Raw genomic sequence first — 26,844 nt, 5'->3', positions numbered from 1 at the left:
TGCCGTTTGCCTGTGCATTGGACTGGCTGCAGATAATTGTGTGTATGTGCACATGCGTTGGTGTTGCTCCTGTTCGTCTCAGTGCGAAAAAACATTGAAAGGCCACGCATCACTCACATTCCCCTGCAGCTGTGGATGGGGGCTGAATGGCAGAGGATGAAGTAGCATCGTGTACATTCTAGAACTTCCTTTTCTTGCCACATTCTCTCCATGTCTCTGACTGAAACTTGAATGTATTACTTCATAAGAGTTTAATATATAGGCTGTGCCTTTACTGATACCACATTTTGAAGTTTTTCCTTTTATCACTTTTGTGCTGGGTATAAATTCAGTTTCACAAGGTCCAGTTTAGTTTTTGATTAATGTCAGTAAAGTTTTCAATTCAATTCAATTTTATTTGTCATATCACAACATACATCATCTCAAAGAACTGTACATAGACAACATCATGTAGAGCGTAGAAACCCAACAATTCACAAAATGAGCAAGCACTAGGGAGAAAAAAAACTGCCTTTTAACAGGAAGAAATCTCTGACAGAATCAGAGTCTAAGATGTGCAGTCATTGGCCGGTTGTAGTGAAAGGAAAAATGGGGGACAGAGGTTAGATGGCCATATTGCAGTTGCCACTAGTCATTCAAAATAGGTTTGCTTGAGTATGTGATTATCTGGGATTAGACATCTATACTTTTGTGAAAAGTGCTGACAGTGTGTCTGCACAGACGTAGTCCCCGAGGACAATCTGTACAGTTTACGTCTATTGTCTGATACGCCAATATGCTCCGTAGCCACTTTTTACGTATAATTCACACTGTGACATTTGTTAAGTTAAATGTCAGTCCTTTGATTCCGTGACATCAGCACAGGGACTCTGTCTGTGTGAGTCATTTTCAACTGTAGCTGACGGGAATGAGAATGCAGAAAGCACTGTAGCATTAGCTGTAAGAGTGTATGGGGGGGTAGGTGTTGACATAATTACATAGGCGAGAAAAAAAAGGTTTTTATGCTAATAACTGTCGTCCGTTTTTTCGTGTAGGCACAAACAAACAGATACGAGCGTTCATGCACAGACGGGAACCTTCCTGTCGCTGTGGCAAGGGTTGGGATAGGGAGGCATGTGCAGCTTTGTGCGAGAGCGACTATTTTAGTCTGTCACAGACCATGCATGGCACAGGGAGGGAAGACTACTACTTAAGAAAAGTGTGTGTGTGTGTGAGAGAGAGAGAGAGAGAAAGAGGGCTAATTGAGTGAAAGTCAGTGCTTCTGCAAAGAAACTCTCCCATGGGAAAGGTGTGCTGCTGAACAGGTCAGACTCAACAAGCCACTTTTATTGAGATGTGTATCTGTCTTTATTGCCTTTAGTGCCTTTCCCTTTCACGGTCATCAGGTGCTTATTATGACCTTGCTTATCACCTGACTTTCCTTTTTGGATCCACCACAAAGTTGACTTGTTTGGATTGCGTGAAAGAGTAAGATAGTATACTATGAATTTTGCATATTCAATGATAAACTCATGATTGTGTGTCTTGTTTTTTTATTTAAACGCAAAAGAACTGTCTCCATCTGTCTGTGTACTCTCCTTCGCTGCCACTGTAGCTTCTTCATGATGTTTTTTGCGTGGCTGCAGGTCCTCTATCCCTGACATCTCTAGCTGATCGACTAAGACATAAACTGGCAACATCTCAATTGTCTGAGATAGAAAATGAGAAATAGTGATAGTGATTTGCACGATTTCCTGCCCAACATATACACACATACATACTGTATTCCAATCCGTAATCAGGACGCTGTCTTATCTCAGTCTTTCCTTTTGTGTCTACTATAACTTCCTCCCTCCCTGTAAACTCCTGTCAGTCTAAAATGTAGCTTGCTTCTTAAAGCTGAGCTGAGCCCCTTCGCCACAGCTGCTCGGAGGAGAAATTGCATGACAGCTTATTGCCTTTGAACACTAATCGCTCAGTGGCTGGCGCCTGCTATCAATCAAGACATCTGCATGTAACGTCTCATTCTCTGTGTCTCCTTGGTCTCTGGTGCTGCGATGGCATGTGGTTGATTTTCAAAGACGGTATCCTCTGGTCCTGAGAGTAATTACATAAGTGCATACTCAGCCACTTTTGTGTGGTCTCTTTTTTGGCTTGTGTGCAAATTAGGGGTCTGTCAAATAAAGGGGTGTGTCATGATAATCGATACGCCAGGGCAAATATCGTAATTTTGACTTTATACACTTTGTTTTCTGTGTTATGAATAAATAGAGGAATCCTGCACTTTTAACTTTTCACTGACATTTTGTTTTCTTTTGTTACGCAGATATCATGATGTATCAATTAGAGCTGCAACTAACAATTATATACATGATCGATTAATCTGTCGATTGTTTTCTCGATTAATCGTTTGGTCCATAAAATGTCAGATGTTAAAAAAAACGTTGATCAATGTTTGTCAAACATGTTCTCGAAATGTCTTGTTTTGTCCACAGACCAAAATGATTCAGTTTTAATGATTTCTTAAGAAATTAAGAAAATATTCACATTTAAGAAGCTAAAACAATCAGGAATCTTGTTTGAATAATGAAAAAAGCTTTAAACCGATGAATCGATTATCAAAACAGTTGACGATTAATTTAGCAATCGATTAATTGTTTCAGCTCTAATAATAATATGATTGTCTTGCAATATATTGATTATCGAAGAATCGTTGTATCACAATATTATTGGTATCCTGGACCATGTATCGCGTATCATATATGTAGGTACTCTGTGATTCACACCCCTAGTGAAATTTATGTCAGCAGGGAGTGGAAGGAAAAGTAAGAAATCAGTCCTCTGCCACTTTGATGCAGAGTCTTATCAGCGTAAAACTCAACTGTCCAACTATACTTTTCATCCTGTGTTTTAATCCAAACTGCAGCATATTCCCTTTTTATTGTAGCTCCTTTTGAGTCTCTTGCACACTGTTGTTGAGCACAGCTATTCCGCCTTACACTCTAAAACCGTACCAGAGGTGAAACCCTGGATAAGGCTGGCTTCAGACAGAATCAATAATGGAGAAGGAGATTCATGTTTTATGAATAAAGAAACAACGCATCCACAGCACAGAAGCTTGCTAAAAGTTTATTAAATCAACTAATATTTCAAGTTCAACTCTGGTAAGAGCCTGAGGGGAAACATATTTAGCCTTGTCTTATGACAAAGAGTGCTGCTGTGTCTTTGTTTTTTGTCAGGTGCAGTGTGTGCCCAGGTGCCATCAGCGGTTGGTACATACCTCGCGATCCCCTGCGTTCATTTGGAAGGCGTCTGTAATGCAACGCTGACGTCAGAGTAAAATCACGTATGGGGGAAATGTAGCAAGTCGACTCTTGTTGAGTAACTGCTGCCCGTTTGATTCCGAGTTGATTTCCCAGTGGCTCGAAATCATTTCCAGAGTAGGTCGACTACACAGTTTCCTCTGCATCTAGACATTTTGGCTCCATTCATAATAAAGTGATCTTTTCTTGTTTGTAACTGTCAAAACCTTGGTGTCTGTATTGATATTAATGAGTTTTTTTTTTAATTTTTTATTAATGATTTAAGTTTTTCATGAATCCACTTGCTATTAGTTCCAATTTATGTTTTACAAATTGTACCAGCTGTGAAAAGTCAGCCGGTATCACAGTCCCATAACTCATATTTCATGACAAAGCTGATGGGTAGAAAGTTCACAGTTCATAAATTACTCCATTTACCACACGCCCGGCTTTTCAACTTATCACCTATAGGTCAACATGACTCGAACCCTGAACAATAGAGTTCCTCACTCACACCCATCTACCGTCTCCCACATGAAATTCCTGCCTTACAAACGGCATGTTGATACAGCCATAGTGCCAACAAGTCGTAGTTCCTCAAGTCCAAGTTCATTTATCAGTCTATTTTTGCACAGTTACAATAAGTTCGTAAATCGGCCACAACATGGCTCAGCTAAAATTAAATTTTTACTTCCTTTGCATCGTGACGCATGCAACGTTGGTGTCGGATGTTTGGATTAATCGGATTTGGCATTATTCTCTTTAGATATCCAATCCAGTGTCCAATACCAAGTATTGTATCGGATCATCTTAATTGCCATTACTGTAAGATATGTAACTTTAGACTTAAATTGACAGCTCACTGTACCACACTTTTATTCCTTATTAAATTACTATCCATTATCCACAAGCTAGAGGGGTAGGAGGAACATGAGTCAATCCCAGCTCACATTGCTACACCCTGCATATCACATCGCTATTTGCACTGGTGGAGGAATCTCTGTATTCTGGCAGCCACGGTTTGTTTGCTGGTTTGCAAAATGATCCAGTCGGTCATCGGCTGGCATGTCAACTTTTCACTTGTTTTGCCAACGAGTGAGCAATGGCTTCATGTGCAAGAAAGAAACTTAAGTCAATGACATCATAAGGTGTGGTTTGATGGGAACCCAGATTTGATGTTGTAAGCAGAGCATTGACAGTAAGTCTGTTCTTTGCAGTTTGGATTTAAAGGAAACCCGGGGTCAGGGGAGGATCGGTCAAAGCATTTATTACTCATAGTTGTAGCCAGTGTCAATAAAACTAATCTTTATTGGCTTATAACTAGGCTGAGTTGTTTGCCCTTTTTTATCAATAACAGATACTGTTGTCAGATTTATGCAATTTCACTTTATGCAACTTCCAGCTCCTTAATTTCCAGTCAGTTCTCAATGTTAGCAATTAAAACCTCCATGTTTGCCTTTTAGGAGTTGGCCCTGAGGGATTCAACGTTGCCTGAAAGGAAAAAGGCATAACAATAAAAATGGCCATATTCTTTTCATAAATGTAAATGTGTCTTTTTTGATTTATATTTGAAAAGAAACAATTGCTGAGACCACATGTCGGTAGTAAGTAAAATGTGTACAACGTTGACTGTATTTGGTCTATGAAGACAGATCTGTGCACTCTAATGTGTCAACTTATGTACAAAGATCTGTGCACTTGATCTGTGCAACTCGTGGTCCATGTTAATGGCAGGTGTGTGAACAGGGCCTCAGTTTGCTTTTGGGTTAATCTCCGACAATAGCATCAGGACCAGGCCACAGTCTTTTGTTTCAGGATCTCTTTGTGGATTGTGGATTTATTTGTAGGTCCATTCATTGCCCCTTTATCCTCCACATGAGGGGTCACGAGGGCGCTGGTGCCAATCCCAGCTGACGGAGGGTACAGTACACCCTGGACAGGTCGTCAGAGACAAATATCTACACTTGCGTTCAATTCAGAGCAAATTTGCCTAATCCCTAAAATCTGCATGTTTTTGGACTGTGGTAGGAAACACACAGGGAGAACATGCAAACTGATGCAGAAAGGCCTTTGTTCTGACCGGGGTCATGAACCCAGGTCTTCCCACTACACCAACCATTTTACATCCCAACTGGGAAATCCTCCTTTGTAGTATTCATGACAATAGAGGCACAAAGGCGACCACCTCCTCGCATGTAAACACAGAAAAACCCAATATTCACTGCTAAAAGCCATCAGATTTTTTTTACAGTCTACAGGCTAATGCTACGGATGATTTGTTACTACATATAGCAGTGTGCAGACTTTGTTATACCTCTGTAATACCTCTCCCTCTCGCCCGCATTAATCATGTCCTTTCTATAGATAATGGATGGTGCTCATGGTCTCTCTGGCCTTTCACTGCTTACTGGCCAGATGGATCTGTTATCATGACCTATATTTTATAGGTGGGGGGGCCATTGTGTCTGCAGACATGCATCACTTAACGTGACATCGAACAATGAAGATTTCCTAGAGGAGTGCACTTTTCATTTGTCTTCGTATTAACTAACTGTAATGGCTTTTTGAGAAATGATTAGTCTCGTTTTCTGCTTCTGTTTTGTCCCAGATCTGTGTTTAATGCGCTGTAATTCAGCCAAACCTGCTCAGTCACTGATCATGTATGGATGAAGTGAGGAAAATTGTACTTGTACAGCTGTTGGATTTCTGGTGCTTGTATTATCCTGCGTATTTGTGTTCATATGAATTTGTGAAGGGAGATTGAAGTGGAGAAGTAATAGAGAGACACGGGAAACCGCTCACTCCTTTTCTGTACATGTTATGGCATGACATAGTTTAACGCAGTTTATCTTTGTTGTTTATCTGGAGTTGTCACTGGCTCGAGTTCATGGAGCAAAGGAGTCACAAGAGGCTTGGCGCTCGGTCTCCAAAATCTTGTTAGAGGAATTTGCTTATGAATTATTCTCTGGATTAAAAGGGTGTAGTTTGTTTGTGGTGTATGATGTTCAAGGAATTTGTTCAAGGAACCTTTTTGTGTCTGATGTTGATACCGACTTCACAAACCTGATTAACTTCCGATATTAGTCAAATACAGTCATTCTAGACCATTTATGAACCTAAAAGCTCATCATTTCAAATACGTAGTTCTCAAACTGTGTAACAAATATGTGTTCTCCCAAAAGAATAAGACATAGAACAGCCCAAACATGACTGAAATGTTGCCGATTTGTATTTACAAGGATTTTTGGATTGTATCGGATTTTCTCAATTTTCTCATCCAGTGCTTTTGACCAGTATCTGACCGATACTGACTGATATCGATTCCCATCCTTACTGTAAGAATATATTATTAATAATATTCTGTGAGGGTCGGTTATCAGAGAACCGGGGTTACGTGAGTAACCCAACGTTCTGTACAGAAGGGTAAGTTACTGGTCTTGATTAACTGACAGGATGACATTATCCAGTTAACTCTGTAAATGTTCCTGTTTTTCCTTCGGGGATGAGCAGAGATAAAGTGTTAGTAATAACGGGGAGCTTTCAAATTGCGCTCACTTTGATGGATCCATTCAATCTCGCTATTGTCTTTAGTAAAAAAAAATTGTCTTTGCTGTGTCATTTGGAGACACGAGTTGATGCAACAGGGTTGCATTCGCGCGGCTTCACCCTGACCCTGTCAGACAGATTGTTTGATGGTGAGAAATGTATTTATAAATCCCATAGTCACAGTTTTAGAAAAAATCTTTAACGTTCACACCTATTGAACCTGTTTCCATGGGGATAGAGACTAAATTAAAGCGGCAGTTTTCTAGGATTGAACTTGTTTTATGTACACTTTGCATTTTCATTTCATTTCTATTCATCTGCATTATTATCACTCTAATCTCCAACATGTGGTCCTGCTGCCATGCATGCATGTAATGTATAACAATGTATTTTATGTGTTTCCCTGTGCAGGTGAATTTTGTGGCAGGTCAGCTGTTTGCCCTGCTCATGGCTGTTTGGTTTCGGATCTACCTCCACCCCAGTAAAACCAGTCCGTTCATCAGACATGTGGTGGCCACTCTGCTGGGCTTCTACTTGGCTCTCTTCTGCTTTGGCTGGTGAGTCACTCGTCTGTTTCACCTTCAGCCATTGTACTCTGCTGCTTCCTTCCTTCCTCCAAAAATCTACAATATTATGGCAGTGAGGTCGTCTTCCAGCACACTGTGGCCATGTTCTGGTTTGATTTTGGTGTATTACTACAGTAAATCTCTCTGGATTGTTTGACAAAACATTTGAGCTGCAACTAACGATTATTTCCGTAATCGATTAATCAGTTGATTATTTTCTCAATTCATCGTTTGGTCCATATAATGTCAGAAAATGTTTAAAAAAAAATGTGTCAAGCCTGGAAAATGACGATGTTCTCCAATGTCTTGTGTTGTCCACAAACCAAAATGGCTCAGTTTCGATTTCTTTGTTATGTGGAGCAAAGAAACTAAAACAATCAGAAATCTTGTTTTAATAATGATAAAAGCTTCAAGTGATACTTCACCGATTTGAATGTGGCTTTATATTGCTAGAATAGCAGTAGTATTTTTTAGAAAATGTGCTTCCCTCCCTCAGTTTTTCCCTGACTTGTAAAAAAAATCAGTTTTCCCTTATCCAAATTTGCCCTTCTGTGAGTCAAAACTGAGGGAGGGAAGCACATTTTTTTTAAATACAATACATAATCTAGCGATACAAAGCCACATGCAAATTGGTGAAGTATCCCTTTAATTCAGTAATCGATTAATCATCGATTCAGCTCTACATTTAACGTGTTACCCATAAAGCCTGTGGTGATTACGCAATTCGCGTCATGTATACCAGAGCCTTAAGTATGCTTTTTTTGCGTGTGTAATCACTTAAATAAAAATGTAAAAAAATATATAAACATATATAATAAGAAAATGTATTAACTTTAAGGTGCCTTGCTATGATTTTGAAGTTTTTTAAAATCAGAGTTGTTTAAAAAAGGAAACCGTCTAATGAAAGAATGATCAAACGTAATGCCAACCGTGTCATTAATTATGAATTTAGTTAAGCACTTCGTAGGTCAACCTCAATTTATAGGTTAATTATTAATTAACGAGTGAGCACTTACAGTCTAACGTTATTATGAACAGCAAACAGCCTGTATTGTTACATTTTTCTGCTTTGTAACAATAACCTTTGTTTTTCTCCTCTCACGTCTGCCGCTCCCTTCACTACCCTCCCTACTCTCACTCTTCCTCACCTTATCCGTATTCTCTTCGCTCCTGCCAAAGCATATGGATCGATTTCGTAGTAACTGATATCCAATTAGAAAGTTATTGCTCTTTAATAGAGAACCCACTGTACCTCTGGCAGACGGCCTCTTAAAGTGCTGTGTGTCTGTGTGTGCACGCACTTGTATTTGTCACCTCTTTAGGACCGTTTTTTTTTGGCATAAACACTGACTCTGTCAGGACCAGTCGTCCTCACAGAGACCAGAACCTGGTTATTTTAATAGTTGTTAGGTTAAAGGTAGGGTTTGGCATTAACAGGTGATGTTTAAGTGTTTTTGTGTGCATGCAAACGCCAGCCAGTCGCCGAGTCAGCAGTAAAATGATAATCAGATGATATGGTATTAGGTGATCAGGAATGAAGTGAGAATTGTATCTGATGACCCCGTGCGACAGGCAGTTCATGTGCACTGATCTGTGTTTGGATGGTATCGTTTGTTGTGGCTAAGAGAGCAAAACGTTGTGTCATTGTTTCCCACGTTAGAAACCAGAAAATCATTGGCTTTATGAGGGAACATTTGTATGAATTTGCATTTAAACATGAGGGAAATGAACGTAAAGCATATACAAAATATGTTTTTGCAACACAGCAGGTGTACAAAAACAAAGTTTAAAAAAAAAAACTTGAGATGAAGTAAACACAGGCATTTTTCCTCTTATTCAAACGACATTCTTAACAGTATCTCACACAGTGAGGCACTTGGTTTCCTTCTCTACCTCTCAGAATTCTGTTCACACGGTTAATTTTTATTTTGATTTGTCACTTTAACACGTTTTTTGTCTCCAATTTCTCATGCAGAATTATTTTACAGGACCAATTTACAACGACAAAACCATGGATTTATTCGTTAATAAATAAACAAAGTTAAGGCCTGTTCGAGCCTGCTAAAGTGTTTTATTCGACCATATAAAACCTTGTAAATGTCTGTTCGATCATGCACTTTACAAATGGTATTTGCGTCACTGCCCTGAAGTACCGTGTTGTGCTATACTATATTTACTATACACTGTTGGGAAATTGAATTGTTTGTATGATCCCAATCAGCTTCTGCGAGCATAGCTTGTTGTCACATAATGCATGAATGCACGCATGCAAACAGTTTCCAATGCACACGTTTGTCCACACCCTGACACACACACGCTGTCGTTTGTGCACAGCACACACTCACCTACAGGATTTGCCTTGCAGATGGTGTCAACCCTTTTGTCCCTTTTTTCTGGGATTTTGACAGGTTAAAATGAAGCATTCCCACCTCTGTTCCTATATTCAGTTCATTTCTTTTACGTATTCTGTGCCCCCCCCATGCCCTTGTCCTCTTTGTTGACTCACCACTCACACACACAGTGTGGCATCTCCACTCTCCTCGAGGCTCCAGAAAGGGCTTCATCACACAAAGTGCCCTTCAAAGATCCATCTGGTAGCTGCTGCTGCTTCTGGTGTCGTTGAACTGTGTGTTTATGGTTCACAGGAAGGGAGGGCGGTGGATATTTGGTCAGCGTGGACACACGTTCATAAACGATTTCCCCTTAAAAGATGCGATATAAGCACTCTTGCAAGGGGAGAGCATGGGATTCAGTTAAATGAACATCATGTTGCGTTTGATTGTCACCACTTTGTCTTATGACTGTGGTGGGAGGATATTTTCATGTGGCTCATGATGCTATAATTTCTTCCTCCTAATGACGGCATTTGATGGCAAAACAGGATGTGGATCATAGTGCAGAGAAAAAGCATGGTCTAATTTGGCTAGGTTTAAGCAAAGGACACATGAAAGAATACAAAATGTTTTCTGTATTTGTAGTGGCCAAAAAAACAACATGCTTATCTGTGCCCGTAAATGCTTAAAAACGAAACAAAAAAAAACTTAATTAAATCAAATTAAGTCAGACTCATTTTATTTTAAGGGCAAGGGAATTGTGTAATTATCACATGAATTAACCTGTGGCTATTTGAATAGTCTTCACTCCCTTTGTCTTCAGGTACTTTAAAAACAACAACTGAAAGAAAGTGCTGTACATCAGAGATAAATAAATAAAACAAATAAAACTCATGTGACCTAATAGACCTAAGAACAATAAAACAATAACATATTATTCATATACTAATACAAAATAATAAAATATATGATATAAAATTATTCTATTTAACCAAGAAGCAGCCCCACTGAGATTAAGCAGCACGTTGCAGACATAAAACATGCTCACACTTGCTCTCATGCCACACCACAGAAGCTAAAAAAGAGTTGAGATCCCCTCTGTAACCTGCAGACAGGGGAAAGAGACACTTCCTGTTACGCACACTGATGCATGCAAGTCGGAGAAAATACTGTGCTTTCTGTACAACACACAATCGCAACACTCTCTAAACGGGATATCATGCTATGTTAGTGTACTGGCATATTGGCTTTGCATCAATAATGTATTGTATTTCTTGTCTGTCTACTCATAGGTATTCCCTCCACTTCCTGGTGCAGAGTGGACTGTCCTACAGTGTGATGATCTTCGCTGGCCTGGAGCACATGCACAAGTAAGTGGAGCACAAATGAACCACTGTATAAAAACATGTTATATGTTATACAAACCATTTCCTACGATAACAAACCTGAAATCAGAAATGAAAGCAAACAAAAGACAGAGCCAGAACAACAAAATTAATATTAAATTACATAAAAAAAGACGCAAATTGACTTTAGACCAAGCTGGTACTTGTGTATTTGTTTGTATTTGTTTGTTCTTTGGAGGCCTGGGTCACAATGACAGCAACACGCACGCAAACACAAAACATGCTCGTTGTCTTTGATGTTATTTTTATAAAACCAGTATTCAACAGTGTGTGAGTGCAGGTGTAAGCAGTGGATGTTTTCCCCCTGGGGAAGAGGACATAAAATAGATTCTCACAGAACGTTATTCAACCATAGCAGCTGCTGAAGAATGATAAAATAAATATATATGTGTATGTATAAAATAATAATAATTGCATTCTTCCTGAAGATATAAACCTCTTACAAACAGCACTTTTAAGCCTGGTGTTCTGTCTCTAAGACAGATAAGCAAAGTCACACACTGGTGTGCACAGGTGCACAGAGGAAGAGCAGGGTTGCGCTGACATGCCCGTGTTTATCAAGGGCTGAACCCACGACCTCAGCTCTTTTTTTTTTTTTGCATTACAAATGAGATATTATCACAACGGCACGTTGACATATAACCCTGGGCTGTTGACTTTTGCCAACTGAGTACACAGGTCAGCCCTGGTGCCTCGCGCTGAGCTAACGTCAGTTGGTTTGGTAATCAACACTTTTAGACACAAACATCACGTACATGTTTGGCCATTGTTGGAACTCCCACTGTGCCTCAATTAACACCTCCTTCTCAGGAGTATTACATGTCCCCTCTACTCTTTTTCTCTTACTCTGTGTTCATTCCATTAAATCTTTTCCCAATAAAAGGGTACTCCCTTTCTGCCTCTGATGCCTTTTTCTTTTTCCAACTTTTTCGTGATACTCTTAATCTATTCAGTAGAGCTGCAACTAACGATTATTTTCGCAATCGATTAATCTGTAGATTATTTTCTCGATTTGGTCCATAACATGTCAGATCTCAAACCTGGAAATGACGATGTTCTCCAATGTCTTGTTTTTTCCACAAACCAAAATGATTCAGTTTTAATAATTTCTGTGGAGCTAAAAAAAAAATTCACATTTAAGAAGCTAAAACAATCATAAATCTTGTTTTAATAATGAAAAAAAAAAAAGCTTCAAACCGATTAATCGATTATCAAAATAGTTGATGTTTAATTTAGTATTTGATTAATAATCGATTCATTGTTTCAGCTCTACTATTCAGTGTCTGCTTCGTCGTTCCCCTCCTCTTTAAACCACGGTTAATGACAGACAACATGAAATAGATAATTGTTGATTTATTATATAGTATAATATACACAGGATGCAGTTGACATTTTTCTATTAATCTTAGCTGCTGCATGACGTGCTCCTGTCAGGATCAGTACATTACAGTAGAAAATGTTTATTTGTTTTATCTCAGGCGCCTCGCCCTTTGTGCAGTGACAGCCCGGGTTTTCATTGTCTTTTTTGTCCATGACTTGCTGTGAACATGCGGCTCTAGACCTACTAAACTACTTTTTTTGTTTATGTATGCAGCGGTGGTGGTGGGGGCATCAGATTTCATGTTATTCACTCTTTAAGAACTCTCGCTGTCACTGTCTCCACTCGATTTTGTGGGTTTGGTTGAACAGGGGGCAGGGAAAGTTCTAGACGCATTCTTAACTCTTGCCTGGAGCGTGAACACAGCACTGCCTGCTGGTTGACAGGAAAGAGAGACAACTGTGGAGATCGTTATGTGTGGCATAACCCGTGATGAGGCCTGAAAAGGCAACACAAGGACCCTCTTTAATTAAAAATGATAATGTTTGCTGCAGAATGTTGAGGTTTAGAGTTGTTTTTTATTATACTGGCATGTTTTATAAGCAGATGTTGCACTGTAAGTAAAAAATGCAGTGACTTGTAGAGCTGCAACTAACGATTATTTTCATAATCGATTAATCTGTGGATTGTTTTCACGATTAATCGTTTGGTCCGTAAAATGTCAGAAAATGCTAAAAAAAAAAAAAAAAGTTGAACAGTGTTTGTCAAACCTGGAACTGACAATGTTCTTGAACGTCTTGTTTTGTCCACAAACCAAAAGCTAAAACAATCAGATAAAGTTTCATACCGATTAATCGATTATCAAATAGTTGACGATTCATTTAGCAATCGATTAATCGATTAATTGTTTCAGCTCTAGTGACTCATCAGCAGTTCTCAGTGTGAAGAAAATATAGAGCAAGAAATGTAAAGCAGAGCAAATATTTTTAAGTGTAGGGCCACTACCTGATTATACCCATCTCTGGTTGAACTTGAGAAATCTTTCTTTCTCATGATCTTGTGATTCATATTCATACGTTTTTATTCGAAGAGTGTCAGAGTTACTGCCTGACAACTCACTATGAATGCATGAATTTTAGCAACCACAAGGTGTGCACAACCCCCAGAGAGAGATGCTGTGCTGTCTATTTCTTTGCGTTCTTGTGAATATATGCGTCGACACCGCCGCCACAAGCAGCCTACTTTGGTCCCAGCTGATGCCATCAGTGGAAATGAAACACCCCCTTCTGAGCTGTGAATTACGCAAACACAAATAAGACAAGGGGTAAAGACTCACACCGGTGGGCTCACGACAAATATAGCAACTGCAAATTGCATATACAGTTGGTCATATCTGTGCTGATAACTGCAGCTGTGAGCTGCCTGCAGATAGAGCGACTCGGCTGGTCTGAAATAGTGTCGTTGCCAGCGAAATGAAAACAGAGTCTAAAATATTAGTTCTATACATACAGGAGACCAAGGTTATATTTTTGAAATGTTCATTAGTTTTTATTTTTATTTAGTTTTTCACTTAGCTTTTTTAATTTCAGTTTAGTTTTAGTTCATTCAACAAATTATTTAGTAGTTTTAGTTTAGTTTTTATTCAGAGGAATTGACTTGTTTCAGTTTAGTTTTCATTTAGTTTTAGTTTCAGTTTTATTTATGCTCACAAAATAATAGCCATGGGCAATTTGAACTGTGTGACATTCAAACATTTACCCTTTTTTTGGTGGTTTCGGACAGTAAAGTAACAGATACTTTGAGTCAAACTGAATATAAAGAGAGCTCAGAGGGCAGATAAACCACTAATTTTAAGAATAAACATATAGACATACTTTATTTGTCATTTGGATTCCCATCAAAATGACAATTTGTAATGAAAAAAATAAATAAATAAATATTCAAATAGAAATATTTATAATATTAATATTTATTAATTAATTAATATTATATAATATTATATAATATTTTATATTTATATAAAAAACCTGTAGATAATATAAATAACTGAACTTTTGTATATAATAAAATAAGAAAAGTATGATAAATTATCTTTTGTCTAAAAGATATAAACATTTGGTTGTGATTCGAAGAAAGGTCGAAACATTTGCACCTGTGTTACAGTATTTCCCTTTTAACCCTTCTTATGACCATCATTTATTTTGAGTTTATGGCTGTAGAATTGTCAAAAAAGAGTGCTTCGGCCCACAAAAAGATTATAACAATAGTAATAATAAATATAAATATAAATACAATCAACTAGTATTACTATGTGCACACACGTACGCAGTAAATTTAAATCGTGTTACTACAGGTTTGGGAATGTGGTTCCTTGTGCCAAGTTTAGTGTGGGTTGGATGCAAATATAGAAATCTGAGTGCTCATAGGGTCTTGCAACTGTATGTAACACTGTATGCACACAGTAATGATGAGGTTTTTAGAGTAGAACAGGGTGCATGAATGACAGTGACTTATAGTGACTTCCATCCATCTATCTTGTGGGGGAGCGCTGGTGCCAATCCCAGGTTGCCAATCCATCACAGGGAGTGTCCAATTTGCCTAAACCTTGAATCTGTGAGAGGGAAAACCCCCACACACGGTGGAGAACATGCAAAAAGCCTTTGTTCCTACTGGGTTGTGAGTGCTTAGTGACTTGTTTTCGTTTTGTCAATTTTATTTTTGGCATTTAAAATGAAATCATGTCTTTGTTGTATCCTGGTCTGCACTTACAGTTGTCCCCTGTTAGGCCTTATCTTCAGCGCAGTCTCTGCCAGTCCTTCTTCAAGCAGCACAATCCTCTGGTTGTTGCCAGCAGGAGGAGTTTCTCTTTCTCACTTGTACGATCTCTTCCAGCAGCCTTAAGTCTTCTGTTAAAAGGCACTGTTGTCCTCTGTTGTCAGCCACTGACGGTGAAAAATTGGCGCAGCCTCATCTGCCCCTTTGTCCAATTTTTGACCCTCCCCCTATTTCCAGAGCTGTTTCTATGGACACTGTCTTTTAATCTGAAAAAAAAAAATCCTCAGAATTAAGTAATTAGAGGTTAGCATTATGTTTATTAAGATAACATGAATAAATATAATGTTTATTTTAAATGTTGTATTGTTCCTTTTCTTTTTTACAGGTACTGCTTCATCGTGACACTCGGCTACCTGATCTTGTGTCAGATCACGCGGGTCTATGTGTTCGACTACGGCATGTACTCGGCAGATTTCACGGGGTAAGAACCTGCGTAAACAGCACGGAGCTCTTTTTCTACGATACTATCGACACAATGTTGTTTTTTAGCAGATATTGGCTTTAAAATATATTATCGGATATGGGTAGAAAGTCCTATATCGTGCATCCCCGATTGTGTGTACTCAGAAACATGAAGGCCTCCCTCAGTTTTGATTCTCAATCTCACAAATGATGCTAAAAAAAAAAGGGTAATAGGCGAGGAGGAAATGTTGCATATGATTCAACCAGTGTGAGCGTGAACAGTAAAACGAGAGCATGTCTCACGGCTGAGCTGTGTCCACAGGAGGAACTGTGGTTGGTTCCCACTCCTTCAGACTGTGTGACAATTCGAGCAGACAGCCCGCTCTCCCAACAGGGTGGGGGTGGCTGGTTGCCAAGCAACCTTATGGAAGAAAAAAAAACTGCATACTGCTTCTACATTGGCAAAAGATATCTCTCTTTCACCTGCTGTCCACATGTGTTTCCTGAAAACGTCACAGTTTTCCTTGCTTTATTTTATTTCATGTGGTTGGTTTAAATTAGCATTAAAAAAAAACATACTAAGTACAGTGCTTCACAAATGTATTACACCAGCTGTCATGTAAATGAGAAAACATCACTATTTTACGCATATTGTTTTTTATTTGGCATTTTTTCATCTTTTTGTACATAAATTTGAGTCAGATTTTAATCGGGCATAACATTCAACCACTAAAACAAATTTTTCTGTTCAGGAATGCAAGTAAATAACTATACTTTGCCAATTTAATCTTAATATAACAACAATAACAATGTGTTTACTATTTTCTTCTGGGGTTATTTTGTAAAACAGTAGCATTAAAACTATCATTTCATTTAAAGAGCTCCTTCATACTGATCTATTAACCATTACATAAACATAAAGAAAAATATTTTGATAATTACCATTGCTGTTAATTTAGTGTAGCTGTGGCATAAACATTACATTGAGTGGTGTCTAATCCATTCGTTAAGTTCTGTACAGTATGTGGTCTCTTAGATATTCACGCTAAAAAGCTCAGATATGTTTATAAAATGTATCTCATCTTGTTTTGTACAATACTTTTTGTGTGTTTTTAAGTGATATGGGTTTGAAATTAACTCAACGCTTTCTTTTAAATGCTCTTTTTCAGGCCCATGATGGTTATAACGCAGAAGATTACCAGCATGGCATTTGAAATACACGATGGTAGGACATGGCGTGTGTGTGTGTGTGTGTGTGTTATTTTGTATTTGTGTGTTTAGTGAGTAGAAAAAGAAACCCACGACACGAAAACAATGGAAAAAGGTCATTTAATTTCTTAAGTGGACAACGTGGCCGTGTTTCTGAGCCAGCAGTCTCACCTAACAATGGACTAGTGAACCAGAACAAAAGTATCAACACAGTTATGTAATAACGGCATAATGCAATGACCAAGTGTTCACTTCCCTCTCTCTATGTTTCAGTACAGATTTTAACCACACTCTCAGTTTAAACTCCACCGCATCGTGTTAATATCAGACGGTAATCCCTCAACCATTAACAACAAAATGTACAAACCAAACTAAGGCATGTGTGAAGTCGGCCTGTCACTTGCCCGTTAAAGTTCTGTTGCCCTTCTGACATTTAACGCAAGCTGCTCAGGTTTCAGTTTATCTTTCAACTACTTGGACGCAAATGTACAGTAGAGGTCCTCACACGTGGGCTAAAGGGGAATAAATAAAGAAGGGAGACTTGACACTGGGGTTAAAATAAATATTTGTGGTCAGGTGATCTGCCAGCATTCTCACAGCAGTTTGTATGATGGACGACTCACACTCTCACAACGTGACTCTGAGAAACCACCATCATGCTCTTATACCACCCTGTTATACTCTGCATGTTAACACAGTGTTTGCAAATACAAATACTGAGAGTCTGCAAGCATTGTGTCCTCTTATGAACATCATGCAATTCAGGCCTCCTGAATTTAGATTTTTACGGTTGTAGAATTGTCAAATTGTCAAATGTTCAATGAGTGAGTGCTGCCCCTTTTTCCCAAGATAGCTTTCACTTTTGATATCTGGCAGTTATTCAACCGTTTAGGAGTTACGGTACAGAGAAGCTGACATATCAAACATGTGATCTGCCGGTCACTCTTCTTTCTTCTGTGATTGGACACTCGTTCCACCGAAGTCCTATCGTATATTTCTCTGCTTAACGTTATCCATCCATCTGTCTTCTTTTCTAGATATCACAAACAGTCTAGGAGTTACTGTCATGAGAAGTACACATGCCAAATCCAACTATAACAGAAGGGTTAAACTGTGGTCAGAGGGGAAGAATTTAAATGGACTCCCATGAAGTTGCACCCTGCGTTGCCAGAGCTGCCCCTGAGTGTTCAGTGTCTATAAATAAATAGAAGACTCTCCTAAACTTAAGATACATTTAGCTATCTTGCCAATATAGATACCTGCTATCAAAAACATTCTAATAAGTTGTATTGTCCTCTCAGAATATGTCTCATTATGGGGGATAAATATATGCAAATGTACAGCAATAACAACTCAATGACCTGGTTATGAGGCCTGCAAACCTGCTGCTGCCTGCTCTTCCTGTTGTGTCATCTCGTCCTCTCTCTCCCTCTCTCCCCTCTCACCTACATTGCCGTGGTTAACTCATACAAAACCTTGAAACCTTTCCTGTAAATGAATATTTAATTAAAAGTGTTTCTTTGTCTGTCGTCTGTGTAGGATTGTCCAAGCGAGAAGGGCAGCTGACCCCCAATCAGAAATACCTAGCAATCAGGTATGTGACTCAGGTATGTTTTTACTGCTTCAGATGATGGCTCGATTCAACTGAGCTAAAAAAAAATAAAAAATAAATTCTAGAGCTCAGTGTGAAATAAACTTCGTTCTCTAGTTTAAACAATGGGTTCCATTTCTTGCATCATGCTGCCTCCTCTCAGGCTCTCTCTCTCATCAGTGCTGTCGGGCACTTGTTAGACGCCCGGTTTCCAGGAAACCACACTTTTACTGCTCTCACGTGACCTTTATTGTCAGAATGCCTAATAAAGCCTGCATTACAACTGCAGGGTGTCCCCCCCCCCCCAATCATTAGTGTTGGAGACAAGAAGTTGCACGTGAATTGTGGACAGATAAAAAGGGGGATAAGAGACAGCAATGAGGAACACATTTGAGATCAAATAAGACCTCCTATTCAAGCAGTTATTATTGTTAATTTGTCAGAAAAAGGAGACATTCCCTCTTGTCTGGTTTGCGATTACTGTGTCTTTCAATGTGACAACTGCTCCAAGCCATGTATTCCTGGGTTTTGTCGGTCTTGGATTACTGGACTGTGAAATGAAAACATTTTTTTCCTGATCCATCTGCTCTTGGTTTTTTTTTTTTTTTCACTTTTCTGGCCCTCCAGTCGAATGCCCAGCTTGCTGGAGTACCTGAGCTACAACTGTAACTTCATGGGCATCCTGGCGGGGCCCACCTGCTCCTACAATGACTACAAGGCCTTTATCGAGGGCACGAGCTACCAGCCGCGCCACCAGGAGAACGCCAACGGCAAGGAGAATGGGAAGTACAAGCAAACTGAACCCTCATCCAAGGTAAATCATGCAATTCTCCTTTAAGTGTATGTTTGGGTAATATTTTTAAAACACCTCAAGTGAAGGTGCCTAGGGCGATTATATATGCATTTGGATCCCTTTTAGAGACGCAGAAACACATTGAGCCATTGTCAATATAAAGGACCCACGTGTCTTAATCTCAAGGTTATTCCTGTATTCTTACTGTATAATGCATTAATAATTTAATAAGACTTTTAAGTGTGTTTATCCGAGAAGAGAATGGAAGCGAGTCGAACACACAACAGCGCTAAATATAAAACATGAAAGGATGCTCAAGGTTTTTGAGTTTTCCTTTTTAACCCTTTGTGCTCACAGTGCGGCACAGATCTCAGACGCACCCTTGGTAAATTGTCGTGGGGAGTACAATTCCTTATATGGACGTCCTGGGGCTGTGTGTTTATAGATCACATATTCAGGCTTTAAAAAAAGGTGTTTGTTTATCTGCTAATGTGTTGTTGAGTCTAAGTTAAGACTAATTTTACAATACCGTTCAAAAGTTTGGGGTCACTTGGAAATTGAACGGTAGGGTATATCAAATATCACAAATTCAATACGATTTTTAAATGTATTTAGCACTTTTTGCTCAGGTGTTTTTATATTATATTACATCAAAGTGTTTTTTAAAATCAGATTGTCTAGGTTGTGTTGAAAAAAAGGATATAAGACACTCTATATTGCACATTTTTATAGCCTCTGTATATACTGTACGTTTAAATGTAAGTAATGGAAAAAAGCAGCCTAAATGCTCTGTGTTCTAAGGGTTAAGAAAAACCTCATTCATTCATTCATTCATTCATTCATTCATTCATTTTCTACTGCTTTATGATTGTACCTTTTGCAATATAACCTAATAAGTTTGGATCTCTCTCGTATTAAACTGGATCTCGCGCTCTCTTTCTCTTTCTCTTTCTCTTTCTCTTTCTCTCCATCCAGAACGACGTCATCTCCAAGCTGTGCACGTGTGCCATCTCGCTGGCCATCTATCTTTCCCTGTGCAAGCTGCTGCCCGTGGAGCGCTCCATAGACGATGACTTCATCAGCTCAACGCCGTTCCATCTACAGGTCGTTTACCTTTACCTGGCCATGCTGGCACTGAGGCCAAAGTACTACTTTGTTTGGACGCTGGGTGAGTTTGATTGTGTATTTATGGCATTTACTCCCACTCTGAAGTACACATTTTTATTTGATTGTTTGTAGATAAAAATCCGTCATAAGGCTAATCTTAAAAGGGATTCGCCATACAGGTGATTAAAACATTTGTGAGTTTGGTTGTTGCTCAACATCTCTGTTCCTTTTAAAGTGGGATGAACTCAATGAGTTGTTCTGGCTTCAGGGAGTTTGGTTATTTTTAAAAGAAGTCAGCATAAACAGCATTTCTTAAAGCAACAGTGCCATCTAGTGCTCGATTTTTGAAAACTGCAGCTCTTTATATTCTTTCCAGTGACAAATACATGTGATGCCGTATCTCCATCTGTTTCTGTCACTGTGTCTGAAAGCGTGGCTGTTGTTGTCTTTCACTGCTGCTTTTTTATCGCTCTCTCAGAAATCATTTGTGCCTCTCTCCTGCAGCTGATGCGATCAACAACGCTGCCGGGTTTGGCTTCAACGGATACAACAAAGACGGCTCTCCTCGGTGGGACCTGATATCAAATCTCAGAATTCTGGACATTGAGGTCAGGTTCCATTCATGAGATCTGTTATGTCCAAAATTAAGGCCTTAACTGAAGCCTAAAAAAATTATATTGTTTACACTCTTAATTCCAGTTTGCCACCAGTTTCAAGATGTTCATAGACAACTGGAATATCCAAACAGCCCTTTGGCTTAAAAGGTAAAATTATTAAGCATGTTCAGCATATACACTACCGTTCAAAAGTCTGGGGTCACATATACAATTTGTTGGTGTTTTCCATTAAAAGTCACACTTTTATTCATCAAAAGAGTTGCAAAATGAATAGAAATATAGTCAAGACATTGACAAGATTAGAAATAATGATTTTTATTCGAAATAATAATTATGGCCTTTCGTCAAGGAACCAGCAAAACTGTTTTCAGCTGTGATAACATAATTGCACAAGGGTTTTCAAGGGTTTTCTAATCATCCAATAGCCTTCTAACGTGATTAGCAAACACAATGTACCATTAGAACACTGGAGAGAAATGGGCCTCTATACACCTATGTACATATTCCATTAAAATCCAGACATTTGCAGCTAGAATAGTCGTTTACCACATTAACAATGTATAGAGTGTATTTCTGATTCATTTAATGTTATATTCATTGAAAAAAAGTGATTTTCCTTCAGGACATCTCGACTTACTACGTCTGTCCCGTTTTCAGGGTTTGCTACGAGCGCTGTCCCATTAACCCCACCGCTGCCACCTTCATGCTGTCAGCCATGTGGCACGGGGTTTACCCCGGGTACTGTCTGACCTTCCTCACCGGCATCGTCATGACCATGGCTGCACGTGCAGTGAGTACACATGCTCGTGCTCTCTGTTTACACAGAACCCGACGCCGGTGCTTTATCTTGCCAGGTTGAATAAAAGCCGGTGGATAAAATGTACTTGACTTATTGTGATCTGGCAGCGTAGTTATAAGTAATATGAGAAGTGCATATTTCTTTTTGGTTCTCGAAATTCTGCCACTGAAATTGATTTATTTGTTTTTCAACAGGCCTGTTGGAGTCTATGAGCTCTTTAGATTTACCACAGCTACTTAGCAGACCAACAATCATGCAACAAAATCACTTTATGGAGACTAAAGGGATAATGATGGCTGTATACTGCTTATGGCTCGTTTTAAGTGTGAGGTCCATTCCCAGTAATCCTTTCCTAAGCCTGATCTCTCACTCTGGTCTGAAGGAAGTAGATAAGAGCATACAGATGTACCGTGTTGGTGCAGAAAGAAAGACCTCATGACACCAAGATCTTAGAAACTACTTCCATTAGCTCAATTCAAGTTCAAATGTAGCACAATGTCACTTTAAGACCACGGTTTTATTTACTTTTCAGGATGTTCAGAATGTGTTTCTTTTTGTCTTCTCACCCAGATAAGACACAACATCAGACCATACTTCCTGGTCTCTGACTCACACAAGCGCATCTATGATGTCATCACATGGGCAGGGACTCAGGTTGCCATTAGCTACACAGTGGTGCCATTCGTCCTACTCGCAGTGGGACCCTCACTTAAATTCTACAGGTATGTATTTCACCATTATGGCATAACAAAGGACAAAGGCACATACAGTACATAACGTGAATATTCAAGTATATACTCCCAAGTATAGTTGTTTATACATATATCAAGACATAAGGAAGAAAATTAAATCAACAACAATATTAATAGTCGCAATGTATAATAATATTAATTTCAATATTTCATTAAATTACTTATTTTATGTCATCTTTTCTAATCCAAGGCATCTCCTTAATCCACCTTTGAAGAATTGGGGTGTTTTTTGATTTAATATTATTAAGATTTCAGCCGTTTTTGCTTACTAATCTTTAAACCAGTGATTCCCAAAGTGTGGGCCTCACTCCCACCAGGTGGTGTGTGCAGGTACTGCAGGTGGGCCATGAGCTGTCACTATTAAAGTGTTGTTATTAATCTTCAAATCTGAACAGTAAGTAAGTGATTTAAAACAAAGACATGTGATTTAAATGTCATGTTACGACTTCTACTTATATCTGAATTATAAGTATAGCACTCATTCACTCACATTAACTGTTTCCTTCCATTATTATTGGTATCAACCAATCAATCAATCAAATTTTATTTGTATAGCCCTTTACAATAGCCAGACGTTACCCAAAGTGCTTTACATCAAAGCAATAAAATACAACACAAGAAAGTGCTACTAGTGCTGCAGGGTGTTAAAATCCCTCTAAAAGTGCATAAAATAAAAAAAACAGGCAAAATAAAAGTGTATGACGAACACTGAACAGTCAAAAACAGAACAAATAAATTGCACCCTTTGCAACTTGCTAATTCCATTGTTTTAAATAGCAATTTTTATTTAAAAAAGATAATGTGGGACATAAGGCTATGCAAGTTAAGGATAACACTCGTTATGTTGTTAGTAGATGTGTCCCATGAGGGTTATTTGTTATATTCATGTGTGTCATTAGTCTGTTGGCTATTTGATTTTTACCTTTACCTTTTAAATTAATGAGTGAAACTATGAGTGACCTGGCTTTGAAGTTACCAATAGAGGGAGTTTACAGCGGGATAACAGCAGAGAAAGCTACGTTAAGAGATGCCCCATCCCTTTCCGATGTTGTGAATAAACAGAGAAATCCTCCACCTTTATTTGTTCACGTTAACGTTTTGTTGTCTTCAGTTAGACGGATATCGCTATGTGATTGCCTTGTAATATATTGATTATCACAGAATTGTTGTATCGTGATATTATTGGTATCGTGGACCCCCTGTTACGAACTGTGAAGAACTAATGATCTCACTGGGATGTCTTCCATGCAGGTCTTGTTACTTCTGCTTACACCTTCTGTGTCTGCTCTTGGTCCTGGCCTTACCCGTGAGATCGAGACGCCGGCAGGCCAAAGAGCAGCCGGACGGCCTCCTGAAGGACGGCCTACAGGACAACCAGACAGAACACAACAGCACAGACAACAACTGCAACCAGAAAGCCAAAGCCACATGAGGCTCTGGACGGCGACGCCCAGTCCCTTCAGCAGCAGAAACACTGAGACGGACTAGAAACCACTGAGAACTGGACTGTGGCGAGTCTGTTTGCTTGACAAAGAACCAAATATCAGACACTCGGAGAATCCTAACAGACAGAAAATATGTCAATGTCCTGCCGATACTTCCAGTAGCAAGGATTACAGCAGTCACACTTCTGACATGGAAAAAGAACAGGGATGTAACAACGGCCACAGTGTAAACTAATGATTGATAGCAGTTATTTTACATTGAGTGGAATTAAAGACTTCCAAGCTGCCTTAAACCCTCTATGTACTTGTTGAGAGTGGCACGCTGCCAGAACCTAAAATGCAGTTGCACCGGTGTGATGTCGCGGTGTTGTACTAGCGCAAGAGAAGTGCAGTATGTGGAGGGTTTTTGTCATTGTCTGGATATAAGCCTTTGTTAGGTGGAAACAGCAAATGTGTTTGTGTAAAAGAAACATAATTCTTCATCATCAGCTGCCAATTTCAAAACAGGCCTTAGGATCCTCTTAACATTGTTTGATTTCTGTGTCTTTTTTTTTAAAGGAGAACTTCATTCAACATTATAAGTTTTAGGTTTAGATTTTTGTGACAACACTGTTTTGTTTTGTTTTTTTGTTCTGGCCTTCTGGAAAGTTTTCTCCACCCCCAACATTGGGGGGAAAAAAAAAGTGTAGTCATAAAATGAGTTTATTTTACTTTGTTTTATATTATTCATATCTGCTGCTTTTTTGACAAACGTCGCTCATCAGATAAATGTGTGTATGAAAGGGAGTTTATTTACCTTGTTGTTACTAAGAATACTTTTTAAAGGATTTCTGACTCTGGGTTCAGGGGTATGACAATTTTTTAAAGTGTTTGTATGTTTCACACACCACAGGTTTCCTCTGTGCTCAAATGTCTTTGCCCGTGTTAATTCTGTAAAAACTATTTCAACCATCGTAAAATCAGATTTGGTAAAAAAAACAAAACACAGTGGATTAATAACATCGCTGCTGAACACTTGTACAGTTATATCTGACGGATGCGACAAGAATATAATCGGATTATCACATTCACTGAAGTCATTTTTAATAAGGTAAGGTTTCCTATAAATCATTACAAACCAGTTGAATGCTAAAAAAGAAAAAAAAAACATCTTCCAAATTGATGCACAATACATGATAGGCTATATATATATATAATGTGTGCAATCAAATATGCAATTTGCATTTGTCTGTGAGGAAATCTGATGTGGTTATTTATGTATGTGACATTATATTGTACAAAATTCAAAGACCTCGACCAGATGGTGAGCGGTCTGATTTCATATTGTGTGCTCTTACGTTTTAGATTTAGCCAATGTTTCCAGGTGCATTTACTGTATGGTATAAGAGACACTGGTTTCCTCATGTTGTTTCAGTCCATGGCTCACCTTTAGTTCCACATCATCTGGATTACGTTTCGCAAAAACACCCGCTCCTGTGATACTTTACGGCAGTGATTCCCAAAGACGTGGGTGGTGGTGGTGGGAGAAGGAAAAAATAATTGGCCCCCCCCCCCCAAAAGAAAGTTTCAGAATTGTCCCAACTTATTTTTTAGTTAAGATTCATGTGTATATATTTCAAGTAACATGTATAAAGTGAAGTTGTAATTCAGTCTCAATGGAAAAGATTAATCAAAAATGATAATCGGTGTTGCAGATATGGCAGTAAATTAGTGCTACATGATGATAGATATTGTGAGTTGCGTCCTGAGAGTTTAAAAAGTGGGTCCCCACGTAGAAAGTTTGGGAAACACTGCTTTACTGTGTCAAAAAAACAGTTGTAGGGTTAGTGAGGAAAACTGTTTTTACAACAATCAAAATGACACCTATTTACATATCTGTTAGAGCAGTAAATAATCTGGGGGAAAGGGGGGGAATTCCACGCCCACAGTATCATAAACACTTTTGAAATTGTGCATATTTCTTTTCTTACAAAAAACAACTTGTCAGTAAATGTAGTTGGTTCGGTGCGTTTGTGTTATGTAATATAATAACAAAGCAGCAGAGGTGAGCTTTGACGTATGGACCTCTTTACAATTTGATTTTAAGATGTTCTAACTTTGCATATTCCTGCCATAACTGTGTGTGTGTGTGTGTGTGTGTGTATGTACCAGTATTCATGTGATCCGTACATGTCAATGTGGTCTCAAGTAAACTGTATTTGTAGCCTGGGCCCTGTGTAGGTAAGTGTGGCCCGACCTAAGGGGAAAAGGATGTCATTCTACAAGCATAGCGATTATTGCACTGCATGGCCACTCAAACCAGCAGATCAATGCAAACTGCTCCATATGTCCAAAGTGCCAAATCATAAACGGCGCATTTTGTTTTTTGTGCGTATGTGTGCATGTGTGCCTGTGTGAGTATGTGAGTGTGTGAGCATGGGTCCATGTAGTGTGTGTGTGTCTGCGTGTGTGCGCCTGTGTAACACAATGGTTATTTTTGTGTCTGAAGGAAATTTATTGAAAGATTTGTATAACAATACATTAAAATTCTGATTTATGTGGCAAAAATAAAGAGAAATTATTTTTAAACACTAAAACGGTGTTTGAAAATATGTGTATTATTTAGGGGATATTTAGTAAGGGGATACTCATATTTAGATGTTCAAATGAAAAAGGAAACACTAAAATAACCTTAATTTATCATAATTAAAAATCATTATATTCAATATCCACCATGACTTTTATCAAGGTAAGGGTAAGGGGCTAGAGCAGGGGTCTCAAACTGGCGGCCTCGGAGCCACATGTGGCCCCCCAATCGATTACATGCGCCCCCCCACTTAATATCTTGTTATAATGAAAACATGG

The 26,844-nt window shown here is 38.8% G+C and overlaps 1 protein-coding gene across 1 annotated transcript in view; it reads left to right on the top strand.

Moving 5' to 3' along the window:
- mboat2a (membrane bound O-acyltransferase domain containing 2a) overlaps window positions 1-26,563 on the top strand; it is a 35,424-nt gene extending 8,861 nt beyond the window's left edge. Inside the window, exons 2-13 of the mRNA XM_083904724.1 lie at window positions 7,239-7,384; window positions 11,019-11,096; window positions 15,611-15,706; window positions 16,857-16,912; window positions 18,436-18,490; window positions 19,115-19,301; window positions 20,256-20,448; window positions 20,892-20,995; window positions 21,087-21,151; window positions 21,662-21,794; window positions 22,374-22,525; window positions 23,807-26,563. Of these exons, the coding sequence (XP_083760850.1) occupies window positions 7,239-7,384; window positions 11,019-11,096; window positions 15,611-15,706; window positions 16,857-16,912; window positions 18,436-18,490; window positions 19,115-19,301; window positions 20,256-20,448; window positions 20,892-20,995; window positions 21,087-21,151; window positions 21,662-21,794; window positions 22,374-22,525; window positions 23,807-23,987 (1,446 nt within the window). The 3' untranslated portion in view covers window positions 23,988-26,563. The remainder of the gene's footprint in view (window positions 1-7,238; window positions 7,385-11,018; window positions 11,097-15,610; window positions 15,707-16,856; window positions 16,913-18,435; window positions 18,491-19,114; window positions 19,302-20,255; window positions 20,449-20,891; window positions 20,996-21,086; window positions 21,152-21,661; window positions 21,795-22,373; window positions 22,526-23,806) is intronic.
- Window positions 26,564-26,844: the final 281 nt, after the last annotated feature.

The sequence above is a fragment of the Microchirus variegatus genome, assembly GCF_963457635.1.
Source record: "Microchirus variegatus genome assembly, chromosome: 2".
Lineage (NCBI taxonomy): Eukaryota > Metazoa > Chordata > Actinopteri > Pleuronectiformes > Soleidae > Microchirus > Microchirus variegatus.
Note: the sequence above shows the minus strand (reverse complement) of the source record. Positions and strands in the feature narration are given on the sequence as shown.